This window comes from Echinops telfairi, unplaced genomic scaffold (genome assembly GCF_000313985.2).
Source record: "Echinops telfairi isolate 266 unplaced genomic scaffold, ASM31398v2 ScPeMD7_8;HRSCAF=38, whole genome shotgun sequence".
NCBI classification, from domain to species: domain Eukaryota; kingdom Metazoa; phylum Chordata; class Mammalia; order Afrosoricida; family Tenrecidae; genus Echinops; species Echinops telfairi.
The window spans coordinates 18,805,361-18,820,214 of NW_022103905.1; the positions used below are offsets into that span (position 1 = coordinate 18,805,361).

The 14,854-nt window shown below is 46.4% G+C and overlaps 1 protein-coding gene across 1 annotated transcript in view; it reads right to left on the minus strand.

Moving 5' to 3' along the window:
• Positions 1-14,854, minus strand: part of RORA (RAR related orphan receptor A) — a 69,959-nt gene that overhangs the window by 36,347 nt on the left and 18,758 nt on the right. Inside the window, 1 exon segment of the mRNA XM_045286477.1 lies at positions 11,977-12,109. Within this exon segment, the coding sequence (XP_045142412.1) occupies positions 11,977-12,109 (133 nt within the window).

Consider the following 14,854-nt stretch of genomic DNA (forward strand, 5'->3'; position numbering starts at 1 on the left):
CAAAATCCCCCTTAGGATTCTGATACCTTCTGCTTGTAGATCTCCTCTAGTTTTCTGACTTGGCAGATAACGAAAATAAAGCTCCGGGTGGTAAGGCATTGGTGGAGGTCCCGGGGCTGGTGCGGACGGCCAGGGCCGGGTCTCACCCTGCAGAGGTTAGCTCTGAGCCCCGTGCTCTCTCACCTGAGGCTCTCTTCCTGAGCGCTCAACTGACACACACTGACAGCACAAGGTTTGGATCCCTGGCTCACAGACTCCCTGCACGTCAACCTGGACTCATGTCCCTACGGTCACAAGGAAAAACTGTGGTGTCTCTCCATGTATGCCACTCTGCCTTCCCAAGCGATGCTCATTGACTTTCAGTTTGGATATTCTGTTTTCCGATTTCGGGGAAATTCTGTTGCCTAATACTTGTGTTTTTTGTTTGCTTGTTTTGTTTTTTTAACCCCGAATGACTAGGCTGTTGTTCTTCGGTGCCTTCCAGTGGGTTCTGACCCATAGCGACCCTATGTACACATGCCTATCTCCTGTGAAACTGCTCACTGACCCTGTCGAGTTGGATCTCCCTAGAACCAGGCCTAGGCAATGGTGCGCGGGCCAAGGCTGGTGGTGACTTGCAAGAAATGATTGCTAAAAATTTCAGGGATTTTGAGGCTCTGACTGTGAAGCATGTTCATTACAGACAGTCTCGGGGTTCTGAGGCTCTGAAAGATGTACAGGCAACTCCTACTTGTCCTTTAAACTTACCTTCACTTTGAGAGAACTGAACCAACTCTTACCCAAACCCCAAACCACACCTACTGCCATTGCGTCAAAGCCCAGCCTTAGAGACCCTGTATAAGGCTTCTGAGACTAGACATCGATAGAAGCAGACAGCCGCATCTTTTGCCTTTAGAGCGGTTGGTGAGATTAAAGCTCAGATCTTGTAATTACAGCACAACACCTAATCCTCAGCACCACTACAGCTCCTGGAGGCACCCCTGCTCTCAACTAAGTCTCTTCGTCACCACCACCTTCAAATGCCACTCATTTCAACTCACTGAAAAGGCTCTGAGCCTTTTCTTACACTAAAGCAAGGCTAAATAAGAACTGTATGCACCTGTTCTACTCGCCTACACACTTCACTTAAGAGACACAGGATTGGATAGAATGCGTAACCTGGGGACTGCCTCTATTAAAATGAACTTACACTTAAATACATCATCTTAAAAGCAAGGAGAATACACATTTCTCATCCCGTCCTAGTTATTTCATAGGGAAAGATGATGGCATAACTCGTTTCCCTATTATTGCATTGCTACTTGTGTTCTTTTACATCGATGGTAGCTCACCAATGGAAAGGCCATACAACGGTGAGCTATGCTCGCTCTTTTTCCAGCCCTGGATTGGCTAAGATGCCATGCGGAGTCACTTGAAACCAGTGATGTGCTGGGAGAATTTACACCAAAGAAATTGGCACCCGCTACATAGTCTGGGCTTCTTTGTTGTTTTGTGTCTTTGCTTCTACACCCTTGAGCGCGTTCTCTGACCCAGGCTGGCCGAGGAGCCCCCATGGACACCCCTAACGAACCAGTTGGTCGTGAGTTGACTGTGACTCATACCCGCTGCCCCCCGACCCCCCTATGCCAGAGTACCTGTGCTCCACAGGTACACGTGGTGAGCGAGAGGGCATTACCCACTGCACTGAAGACCAGGTTTCCATCTAGAGAGGAAGCCTTGTTCACCTGCTAGACTGACTGGATTGAAAAGCTCTGGAAGATACCTGGTCTGTCCTCTTGGGGGGTTATCCATAGCTTCGTCCACGAGAGTGGGTTGGTGGCTGCCCAGCAGGGAGGTGGGCGAGCGGGGGGCAAGGGGGAGTATTTCAGAAGGTCGAGCTCCGAGGGGGCTCCTCCTGCTGGGGGCTCCTTCTTGGTAAAGCATGGGCTGAAATGCTGATCTGATGTTTGGTCTTTTGACAATTTTCACTTAATGAATTGATTCCTACAGTTCATTAACATACCCACTTCCACTTCTGTATACACATATGTCTTAATTAGCTGCTCATTGGCTGTTTAATTACAAGAAAACAGCTGACAGCTGCCTCGCTGAATTCTAATGGCAGACTCTTTGGGACGGCTACACATTTGCTTTTGACAACCCAGATTTATTCATAACTCTGTGATTTATGGTGAATGCTCAGATGCCTGCCCCAGTGACAGTACTTCCTCAGAGAACTGAAAATGTGGGACTGGGGGGCTTTGGGGGTGGTGGATGTCTCCCTCAAAGCCCATCTCCAAGGCTGGGAAGAGCAGGGTACCCTATGTGTTCAAAGGATGCCCTATAGCACAGTGTGACACGCCTTGGGGACCTTCTGTCAGGAGGGCACAGAAGCATCTGGGAGCAGGGTTAAGTATGGAGAGGCAGTGAAGTAGCTAAGATAAAGGAGAGGGAAGGATGGCACCTGCCAACAGGTTTATTGAGTTTATTGAGGGGATTGGGAGTGGGAGGGGTAGGAAATGATCAAATGAAAAGGATGGGGGCAGGGGTCATTGTTCCCATGGGAGCCAATGAGGAAGTACCATATATACTCAAGTATAAGCCGATCCTAATATCAGCAGAGGCACCTAATTTTACCACACAAACTGCATAAAAAATGTGCTGAAAACAACAACACCCCAGTACATTTGCTCTTGAGAAAAGAACAGGCCGCCTCCTTGGCCAGAGTTGGAGGGTGCAGCCCCCCACTTACTCACACATCTGGCAGCAATATATCACAGCAGCTCGGATTTCCTAAACAGCTCCTTGCTCCGTCCACCGTTAACAACTGGCCTCCTTGCAGAACTGTCTGCGCAAAGGATCGCTGCTTAAAGCTGACCTCCTGTGTGCTACTTGGTAAGAGTGCATGTCTGTTTTTGACTGTAATTTGCCATTCTCTGAAACAATTCAAGTGATCACACTCCACAACAGGCACTGTTGGGCCAGGCCCAGAGCGAGAGCCCTGGTCAGAGCCTCTGTCTGAGACATGGCCACCAGCCCAGTGTCTTCTGAGAGCCAAGGCAGCACAGCAGTTACATAACAAAGACCAAAATCAACCAACCCACACACATGAGGGTTGAACACATCCCTAGCCAATGGTGCCTCTCATCACCGGACAGGAAGATTAAGCTAAACCCAAAGGTGCACTTAACATCTATACTCCACAGAACTGACGGGCTGATGTCACGAAGGAGCAGCAACAGCCTGTCCCGCCCCAAGTCCCATTTTCTTTTAAAATGAAATGGCTAACCCTGATGGGGAGCAAGGGGCAGGTGCTACGGTTTAAACCTAAAAGGTTGAGCACGAGTGTTTCCCTGGTGAACAGGGCACAGAATTGGGTCAGCGCTAGGAACATTTCTATCATGGAAATAAAAACATTAGCGCCTTCTAAAAGATAATTGGGGCCAGAAGGGAATATTTGGGGGGAAATTTATGTTCATATTAATACATAGAAAATGCTTCAGAAATTTCTCTAGCTCTATCCTTTGGGAACGGGGTGGGAGAGGGAGTATTATATATAGATAGATATCTATATCTATATACATATACACACACACACCATAGGTGTCTATGAAAAGACTTTTAAAATTACTAATTTAAAAGACTATATTTGGTAATACTAGCAAATAAGCCTATATTAGCGAACATAGTCTTTTATATTAGCAAGGAAGTGATTCTAAGCTCACCCTTCACTCTGTGGGAGAGGACCCTGTGCAGGCCGTTATCTTAAATGTGGTGTGTGTGTGAAGTCAGTATTTGACCCACAAAGGCTACTTTATTCTTTATCAAGAGCAACTGGTTCTAAACGCAATCAGAAACCCCAACTTACTCACCCAAATCCTTGACTGTACATTTTCATTATGTACATTTTCAAAAGTAAGAGTTGAAATAGTAGCGCTATGGGGTATAAAAAGTATAAGGATAAAATGAAGGTCTTAAAAATGAGAATTAAAAAAAGTCCTGTAACACATTTTCATCAGCTCAGCAGTCATGGTAGCTTCTAACGAAGCTAGAGACTGAAGCTGAATGAGAAGTGGAACCACTTTTCAAAAGACCTGTCCCCAACCAACGATCCACTTTATTTAAACACTTCATTTTGACATTTGGTGTGTGGATGGAGCCTTAGCCCCAGTGTGGCAAGCTCGTGGATTATTTCTGGCTTTTTCCTCTGCGCGAGTGTTCCAAGACGTGTCCCCCCTCCCGTGCAGGCCCGCCTAGCTCCCCGTCCTCCACTTCACAGCTCCAACCCCGGCCTGCCCTAAAGCCTATACCCAGAGCTCAGACGTGTCTCTACAGAGCAGACAGGACGAACCCCCTGCAGGCCTGGACTTTAACACGAGCGCCTCTGAAATGCCATGTGTAACAGTGCTGCGCGGGGAAGAGTTTCTTCATTCTTTCAGAAGAACAAGTAAAGCATCTTTGTCCTAAAAAACCCCGGCGCGACTTTAAACGAAAGGATCTAGGGTCCCATGCTTGTCTACTTTCATCTTCCTTCCTCCACTGGCAGGGACCCCTTGCTCCTGTCAAACGAGGTCATGAAACAAGACAAACCAAACCACACCAGCCCTGTGGTCATCACGTCCACTTTGATGCACAGTGACCCCACAGCAATTCTAGAGCACAGAGTTGACCTGCCCCTCAGGTCCCCAAGGCAGGCATCTCTATGGAGGACTCCTGGTAGAGGAGTGGATTATGCTCTGGACTGCTAGCTGCAAGGTCATCTGTTCAAATCCACCAGCAGCTCCTTGGGGAAAAGGCAAGGCTGCCTGCTTCAATAAAGATTCACAATCTCAGACACCTACTCCTCTGGTCTGTTCTATAGGGTCCCTATGAGTCAGAATTGACTAGACGGTAGTGGGTTCCAGGGATCTTTACCCAAGCAGATCGGCACATCTTTCTTAAGCGTGGCTGCTGGGTTCCAACTGCAACCTTTCAGGAAGCAGCCCTGTGCCACCAGGAGTCCTTTCTGGGTGGTAGATACACTGCCGCTCCCAGAAACCCACAACCACTGGTCTATTTGATGTGTTATGGTGCTTCATGTGCTGCTGGAGGATAAGCTGCCTCCATCATTGGTGGGCAAGTTTCAGTGGATTTTCTAGACTAGACTAAGAGAGCCTGGTCATCTAACGCCAGGACACAGCCAATGGAAAACCATAGCTCGCCACTGAATGCTGTCGGACTCGATAGCTTGCGGCAGCTCATCAGCAGAGAGCCATGGCTGGAGAAGCCATCATGGCTGGTGAAGCAGAGGCCCTCAGTGAAGTCGATGGGCACCGCAGCCAGGACAGTGGACTGCAACACAGCCCTGACCATGAGGATGATTTAGGACCAGGCAGTGTTTCATTCTAGGAGCCCTAGTGGTGTAGTGGTTATGCGTTGGGCTGTGATCTGCATGCTTGGCAGTTCAAAACCACTAGCAGCTCTGAGGGAGAAAGACTGGGCTTTCTACTCCGCTTAATAGTTACAGTCTCAGAAACCCGAGGGCGTGGCCATGAGTCAGCATTGAATTGATGCCAATGGATTTTGTTTGGAGTGTTTCATTGGAGGAGCCCTGGTGGTGTTGTTCATTACATGCTGGGCTGAAAACCACAAGGTCAGTAGTTCAAAACTATCAGCTGCTCCAAAGGAGATAGATGAGACTTTCTACTCCTATCAGGTTTTGCAGTCTCAGTTAGAAAGCAAATGATTTGAGAATGATGATGGCAACAAAGGTACCAATGTGCTGGGCACAAGGGATGGATGTCTGGATTGTGATAAGAGTTGTACGAGCCCCCAATAAAGTGATTTAAAAAAAGTTTTCCAGTCTTAGAAACCCACAGGGGAAGTTCTACTCTGCTGTAGGGTTGCTGTGAGTCAAAACCGACTTGGTGGCAGTGAGAGCGCGAGGGAGAGAGCATCTGTCCTTCTGTTGTCCGTCATGTTGGCATGGGTTCATGTTGACCCAGGGGCAGCTATCTACCGAATTACCACCACAGCTTCTTCCATCCCTGGGGTCTGCCTCTGCCATTGCCTGCTCCTCTGACTCTCCCACCCAGGATTTCCTTCCAACTGTCTTGCTCTGTCCAAATCCTCTTGCCGTATCTTCCAGCTCATTGGTGGTCCTTCTTCAATAAATACATGCTCTACCTGATGGCATTGTGATGGGCTATGATGGAGCTGCAATGTACACCCCTCATTTTTAGATCTGGAGAAATTGAAGCACAAGACAGTTGGCTACAGTGGTAAGTAGCAGAGCCGGGATTCAAACCCAGGTAGCTTGACTCTGGCGTTAAAGCTTCAGCCTGGCACAATACGGCCCCTCTACACAAAGCAAAAGGGAAGTACTGGGGGCATACATGGGAAACGGCTCAATTATTAACCGAAAAGTCAGTGGTCCAAATCCACTTGGGAAAATCAAAAAGGCCCTGGTGATCTATTCCTTAGAAACCAGCCACTCATGTGTTAGTGTATCCGGCATGGTTATGCCTTCTTAGATGAGTGATACTGAAAGTATTGTCATATCTCCATCCCTCGTGGCATGTGTACCTAGTGCCCAGTCGTCTACGCTTTAAAGGTGTACAGGTTCACAATTCATGTGTTGGTGCCTAATTAGAAGTCCTACACATGTATAAACTCCTTTGATCAACGGTGCTGCATCACTGACTAACATGAATGTTACTATCAGTAGAATTACCTAAAGCCCCTCGGGGATGATTTAGGTATGATGTACTACAATGAAAGGGCAATTGTGCCTCTAAAAGTGATCCAGGGACAAAGAAAAAACCATTCTTTCTATGAAGGAATTTTGAGCTCTCACTTGATTGTAGCGCTAACAATTAGTTCTTAGGACATGGCCCTGCCCAGTACTCATCCTCCTGCGATTTTCACTGAAGACATATGTGTCAGAGTGAAGTATGGTGAAAAAAGCAGATGGTGCCAGGCTATCAAGAAAGACAGTGTCTGAGTTCTTAAAGGTTTGTCTCAAAACCAGCAGCCATCTAAGTGAGAAGTCAGCTAAGCCCACACAGAAGCAGCACACCAGCCTGTGCGATCTAAGGATTCTAAATAAGCTGCAAGTCCAGAGGAGGGAATGGTAACAGTGCTTAAATGCTAAACACTCAGTTGCGAACACTATGGATTACAGTGATATCCACAAAGGGGCTCCTTCATGGACTGAGTCTCCAGAGAGTCACCAATGTCCATGGACCAGGAATGTGCACATCCTACTAACAGACAAAGAACATCAAAAAGTGGAATTTAGGAGCCGTACTCTGGCTGAAATGTAACCACCTTGTCATTAGAGCTCCCTTTGAACCCACCATGAATTTTTTCCTAAATTTTTAATATTCTCTGAGATTTCTCTCTCTTTTTTTTTTTTTACCTTAATGATAGCTTCTGGGTTTTTTTTGTGGTTTTTTTTTAAACATTTTATTAGGGGCTGATACAACTGTTATCACAATCCATACACACATCAATTGTGTAAAGCACATTTGTACATTCATTGCCCTCATCATTCTCAAAACATTTGCTCTCCACTTAAGCCCCCTGCATCAGGTCCTCATTTTCCCCCTCCCTCCCCGCCGCCCCCCCTCATGAGCCCATGATAGTTTATAAATTGGTATTTTGTCATATCTTGCCCTGTCCGATGTCTCCCTTCACCCACTTTTCGGTTGTCTGTCCCCCAGGGAGGAGGTCACACACAGTTCCATGTAATCGGTTCCCTCTTTCCTACCCATTCTCCCTTTACCCTCCCTGTTTCGCCACTCACACCACTGGTCCTATAGGGCTCATCCGTCCTGGATTCCCTGTATTTTCAGTTCCTATCTGTACCAGTGTACCTCCTCTGGTCTAGCCAGACTTGCAAGGTCAAATTCGAGTTATGGTAGTGGGAGCGGGGAGGAAACATTTAAGAACTAGAGGAAAGTTGTATTTCTCATCGTTGTTACATCGCACCCTGACTGGCTCGTCTCCTCCCTGAGACTGAGATTTCTCTAAGATTGAGACCTTTCTATGATTATTGTTGCTAGGTCCTCATTTTTCAACCCCTCCTTGTTTCGTCTATTTATTTATATATGGGAACCGGGATGGGTGGATTTATGAAAACAGAGCTGGATTTAAGGGTGCCTGGGTGCATGGAAGGGGAGGGTGGGGGAAAGGAAGAGCCAACACTGATGGGAACAATAAGGGAGAACAGGTTCCACAATCGATGGAGGGGACGACCTTTCTGGATATGACGGAATTGTGTATGTTAATTCTGGTTTAAAAACTAGATATAAGGCGAAAACACCAGTCACTACAGTGGTACTCTGACCACAAGGGGCCGCCACGAGTCAGAATCAACTCGTCAGGAACGAGTTTGGTCTTGCTCCACAGGGCGTGCGAGGGACCAGGAGCGAGCCCCTGTGAACACTGACGAGCAAGACCAGAAGCTGCTAACAGCTGCCCTTTCTGCTGCCCAGGCACCATCTTACCTGAACAGAGCTGTGCTGAAACAGATCATTAGTTCAGTAATTAACTGGTTCCCTAGTTTCTGAAGGTTTCAGGCAGTTGACTTTCAGATGCAACTGGAAATCCGCTCACAAAATGATTAGTTCAAAAATGACCGAGTCACGTTCTCGCCTCTCATTAAATATCTATTTAATATGGCTAATTAGAAAACGTCCACATAGCTACTTATAGCATCACCGAGATAAATGATTTACAATTGGTCACGGCAGAACCACTTTCCCCTGGCTAGGACATGACAAAGCATTCACATCAACAACGTGCTGGCAGAAAGCACAGGGGTTTTCAACTGCGTCCTAACATCCTGTCCCGGCGTCAACGCCGACTCATTGCCAGAAGTGGGGGTAAAAATATTAATACAGCGGACAGAAATGATAATGCAGAACAAATCTGACATGGATTGGACACAGGCACATAACACTCTATGAAGCCCTTGGCTGGGCACCAGCCCTGTACCTACTAAGACTGTTTTAATGATTTGTTTTGGTGGCGTCTATTGATGTCAATCTACAACAGAGGCGCAGGTTCATGGATGACTGAAACCACTTTGGCACTGAGGCTGTGAACGGGAAAGATTTGCAAAGGAATCTAGTGATAAAAAAAAAGGTGAAATAATAGTTGTTTTTTCTTTCCTTGTTGTTTCTGCTTTTGTCATGTGTCCACCCTGGAGGGGGAGGCAGGCGATCCGTGCGGACACGGCGATAACCTGCCGGCCAGTTCAGGTCTGACTGAGGACCACATCCTCAGGGCTCTTCTAGGTGGGAGGGTAGTACACAAGAAGTAGCCCCACCCCCAAAGGGCCCTGGTGGCACCACGGCTCAGCACTCCCTTGCCAACTCACGAGTCAGCAGGTGACTACACCAGCCGCTTCATGAGGGAACAGGCCCCGTCATCTGCAGCCGAGTGAAGCGGATGGCGGTTGGCTCGAACTCTGTTATCAGCGGTCACTGTGGGTTGGAATCAACTCCAGGGCACCAAGCACCAACAAGCACCCTGGTCCCGCCCCCCTCCTCTGCTCCTGCCCCAGACTTGATTCCCAGACTCTACAGCGGCACACAGGGACAAGGGACAAGGGAGGCGGCATTGTGGGGACCACAATCAATGGCAGGAGACAAAATGTGTGTGACGTGTTGAGTGGAAAACTGATTTGTACTATACAACCCCCTCCCCCCCAATAACACCCCACAACGACACATGAAAGTGGCCGGATTCTTAGACAGCCTGAAGGGACATGAAGTGGATTTGCACCCAGGATGCTGCCTAGACCCCAACTATTTAAAGAAAAACAACAAAAACCCACTAAGGGGAGTGCCACACCCAGAGAGCAAGCCTGCTTGGGGGTGCAGGAAGGAACGCCGCTAAGGCGGTCTGACTCTCGTGGAGGAAGGCCATTGCTGGACTCCTTCCAGGGACACGGCTTTGGGAGATGGTACCCTAAGGGACTGAGGACAGAGGTTCACACAGCCCTGCCCCGCCACATCTGAAAACCAGGGCTCTCACAGTTCTCACGATCACACACTCTCGTCCGCACATCCTGGGACAGCACAGGCCAGGCAGGCCATTTTATTTTCATTTCCTTTTATTAAAAGGAGCCCCAGGGGTGTAGTGGTTGCACATTGGGTTGCTAACTGCAAGGTCAGCAGTTTGAAACCACCAGCCGCTCCTTGGGGGAAAGAGATGGCTTTTTTACTCCTGTAAAGAGTCTCAGAAACCCACATGGGCAGTTCTACCCGTCCCTACAGAGTCACTGTGCGATGGAAGACTCGATGGCAGAGTTTCTTATTTTATTTTTTTTTGAAGGAGGGCCGATTGAGGAAGTAACGGGGTAGAATCTTTTCCGTTTCTACATACCTCTTTTGGGGGGCATATTTTATGATTTTATTTTATTCTTTATCATTTTATTAGGGGCTCATACAACTCTTATCACAATCCATATCTACATGCCTCTTTATAGGCATAAAAAGCCCTCTCTTTCTCCCAAGGAGTGGCTGGTGGAGGGGTTATCATAGAAATGAATCATTCAAAACCCCCTTTAAGGTGCCAGGCAGGTAGGTGTTTTTTTTTTTAAATAAAGTGTGTTAGTTAGGGGGTGTGCAGAAGGCGCCACAGAAGAACTTCCCTAGGATGGCCTCAACCGTAAGCATTCGTGCATGCACCCAGGTCAACAGCCTAATGAAAACAGTGTCCCGGAAGTCTAGGAGTCGTGACTGGTCCATAACAGTGACTTTACGCCTGATGACTTTTCTTCCTAATTTTTAGTTTTTTGCGGCAGCCTCCTATCTCCAGGCTTCCGGCATTCTCAGAGAGCTTCTCTCCTGTTTGTTTTTCACAGTTCCATCCTCTAAGCTGTCTCAAGGCCCTGCCAACACAAGCAGGAGGATTTAAATCTTAATAAACGGAAATTTGAATAATGGGAGCAACCTGGGCTGGCTTGGGAGGGGGTCTTGCATAATTAGGACCGACATCTCAATTTTCCATCTCCCTATTGGGCTTGGACTGCATGTGTGCCCTGAGGTCGATCATAAATAAAAACAGGAACAACATCAATAATAAGGGCTGTTCTTAAATGTTCTTAGCACCTTCAGGCTAAGAAGGACTTCCATCTACAGTTATCAAGGGTTCATGAGGGAGGGGCCAGGGGGGAGGGAGGGGCAAAATGAGGAGCTGATATCAAGGGCTCAAGTAGAAAGCAAATGTTTTGAGAATGATGATGGGAACAAATGTACATATGTGCTGGACACAATGGATGGATGGATGGATGGATTGTGATAAGAGTTGTATGAGCCCCCAATAAAATGATTTAAAAAAAAAAAAGGTGCGAAACACAGGTGCCAGGCTTGATTTGGGGATGAAGGAGCTGAGTCCCCAGCTGACGGAGACCTACCCCAAATCATGTGGGGAAATGGCGGAACCGATATCAGATGGCAGGTCTTTCTAATGCCCTTCCTCTAACTGTACCCGCTGTGTCAACATCCGTGAGCCAACAATAGGCTCCCGATCACATTCCAATGTGATTTCCTAGAAATGCCTTCTCATGAAACTTGTATGAGATATAGAAGTTGTCATTCTATCAATCTGGGATTGAAGAGACAAGGCAGCCTACATTTTGGAGGGAGAAGCTAACATATTTTTGCACATGAATGCCTTAAAGGTTGGAGGTTCAAACCCACCAACTACTCCATGGGAGATAGATGAGGCCCCTGGTTTTCATAAAGCTTTACAAAGCTTTGGGAACTCTACACGGGTCACTATGACGCGGAAATGACTCCACAGCAGTGGTTAATAGTCACTTAAAACAGAAATATTTACCATGATCTGTCATTTCCTATCACTCAAAATTCCAAGGAGTTGAATTTTTAGAACCAGTAGCAGTTAAAAAAAAAAAAAAAGCAAAAATACACACAACAAAACAAAACCCCACACAACTACCTTCCAGCAATAATAGAAACAACAACAACAATTAAAAAGGCTTACCTTGCAGCCCTCACATGTAATGACACCGTAATGGATTCCTGATGATTTGTCTCCACAGATCTTGCATGGAATAATTTCAATTTGAGCTGCAACAGAAGCACGCAACCAGTTAATTACATTTTCTTTTAAACACCTTATAAAAGCGGTCCCTGATCAGCATTTGTATGGTGAAAACTAATAACCTGCTAAACATTATACTGCATTAACTATTCATTGCTGAACTGTGAGGGTCCCCCTAGAGCCCTGGACTAAATTATGGCTGCTTGTTATAGAATAGCTTTCGGGTTATTAAAATGGGTCATTTGAGAAGGTGTTTAAGAACCCACCAGAAGGCTGGGATCAGCATTTCAAAGCCTTCAAGAACTACAGAGTTCACAGCTTAGGCCTCAGAGCAAAGCAGATACTAAAATGTTTCCTCCGATCTCATTTTCCATCATTATTTTCGAAAGGTCATAAATCTGCCGTGGCTGAGCATCATGGCTCGGCTGGTAGGGAAAACTCAACTCCAAAAGCCAGGTCTACTTAGGAAAATAATTCAAAGCTCCAAATGTGAAGATAGAAAAGTAAGTGACTCATCTTAAATTAATGTGGGTGCCATGTGCTAACAATTCGCTCCTCTACAGACCATCCAAAGCTCCCAGCACGAACTCAATATTCTATCTGGACTTAACAAGGATGAATCCCGACAAATCGGATATGTAGCTTCTGAGTTATTTATGGGGAAGCTGATTGCCTGCTACAGCATCCATGTGTTCCTGCCATACGATTGCTTAAAGATGCTGCACGCTGGAAGATTAGCCAAATAATGAGTAGACATCACACCAAAGTTATCAGACATGATCAAGTGTATTCCTAAGCAAACCTAGGCATCTTGAGCAGTGCTGGAAATAGTACCATTAAGGATCAAGTAAAACAATAAATAAACAATCAACCTGAGGAGTAGAATCATTGAACCACCATGTAAGTAGAATTTATACGTAAAAAAGATCAGACCCCAAGCTGCATAGAGGTAATGTCAATGTTTCCCAGTTCACCTGGAGTGTTCCATGATGCTGAATTTATTAGTCCAAGATTTTCACCACTAGGTATGATGCCAGGTTATCTACTAAACTCACACACACAAACACAATTGCAAGCACACTCAGAATGCTTCTTAGAAGCAAGGAAGGTGGAACTTTGTCTCATGGACTTTGGGCATGTTGTCAGGAAAAGCCCGACCCTGGAGGAGGACGTTCATGCTTGGTAGAGGGCTAGTGAAACAGAAGAGCCTCAACAGGATGGATTGACACCGTGGCAGTAACAATGGGCTTAAACACAACAGTGATTGTGCGGACGGCACAGGGCTGGGTGGTGTTCTGTTCCATTGGACAGAGAGGCCTGCTATGAGTCAGAGTCAACTAGATGCTACTTACGTAACCATAAAACTAAAACCAAACCAGCTTCATTTTTATATAGCCCTCACCTAGCCCCAGACCTTGCACAGAGAAATGTCTACATTCAAAGGATATGCCTCATAATAGAAGAAATGTATATAAAAAGGGGTACCCCCAAGAAACCAGAATTGCACTGGGAGGAATGGAGCTTTCACAGTACACATTTTCCCTGCTAGGCGAGCATCAAGCAACTTGCTCTGAGTTAGTGCACCTGGTGCCGTCACCTGGGAAGATTCTCTGTGGTCACAGTGAATATTTTTGTGAAAGCAGTTTCTCTTGAAGCTCGTTTTTTTTGTGATAGCTGATTGAAGAGAACATTGTATGGCTGTGAAATTTTGTTTCCTGCTTGGGAAAAATGCTACAGAAACTGTTGTGATGTTGAACCCAGTTTACAGGGACAGCGCTATGGGAAAACTCAGGTGTAGGAGTGGTTTTCTTGTTTCACAAAAGGTGAAATGTTCACTGATGACAAACCTCATTCTGGATGTCGATCAACTTCCTGAACAGATGAAAATGTTGACTCGTAGGGCATTTGGAGTTCATTATATTAGGTCAGATTGTTAATCAAGCTTTCTATTTAGAGGTTCCGAAAAGATTGTGTAACAGTGTGTGACCAAAAAAGGCCTGATTGGTGGCAGACGGGGGACTGGTTTTGCCACCACAACAACGCACCTGCTCATGCAGCCATCTCAGTGTGCCAGTTTTTGGCAAAAACAGCATGCCTCTCTTGCCCCACACACCTTACTCACCTGACCTCGCTCTGTGTGACGTCTTTGTTTCCGAGAATGAAGAGGGACATGAAAGGACAGCGATTTGACGATGTAGAAGAGGCAAAAAACAAAACGAGGGAGGTGCTGTCAGCCATGCAAACCACTGAGTTTGGAAAATGTTTCCAAGAATGGAATAGCAGATTTGATCAATGTATTAAGTGTAACGGGGGGAGTACTCTGAAGGTGATAAGGTTGTTTTGTAAAAAAATTTAAATACAAGATTTGAAAAAACTTTTGCTTTGGGGGGAATCCCCTCGTGTACACACAGCCGACTGGATATACTAGGATAATGTCCACAATCACTCACTCTGGACTTGCATAATGGTGAATTCAATGCCTAGAAAGAGCATGCACGGCTGTGTGTACCTGGCAACTTCCTTTCCAGAGGACTAGTGAGAGTACCCCGGTGCCTTCCACAGAGGGAAAGCAATTCTATAGGAACCCTGGTGGCACAGTGACTGTGTGTTGGGCTGTGATCCGGGCTGCGGTCCTCAAGGTGGGCAATTTGAAACCACCAGCCACTTGGGAGAAAGATGAGGCTTTTCTACTCTTGTAAATAGGTACAGCCTTCCAAACTCGAAGGGGCCAACTCTACGCTGTCCTATAAGGTCGCTATGAGTTATTATCAACTCTACTCTGTCCTATAAGGTTGCTATGAGTTATTATCAACTCTAC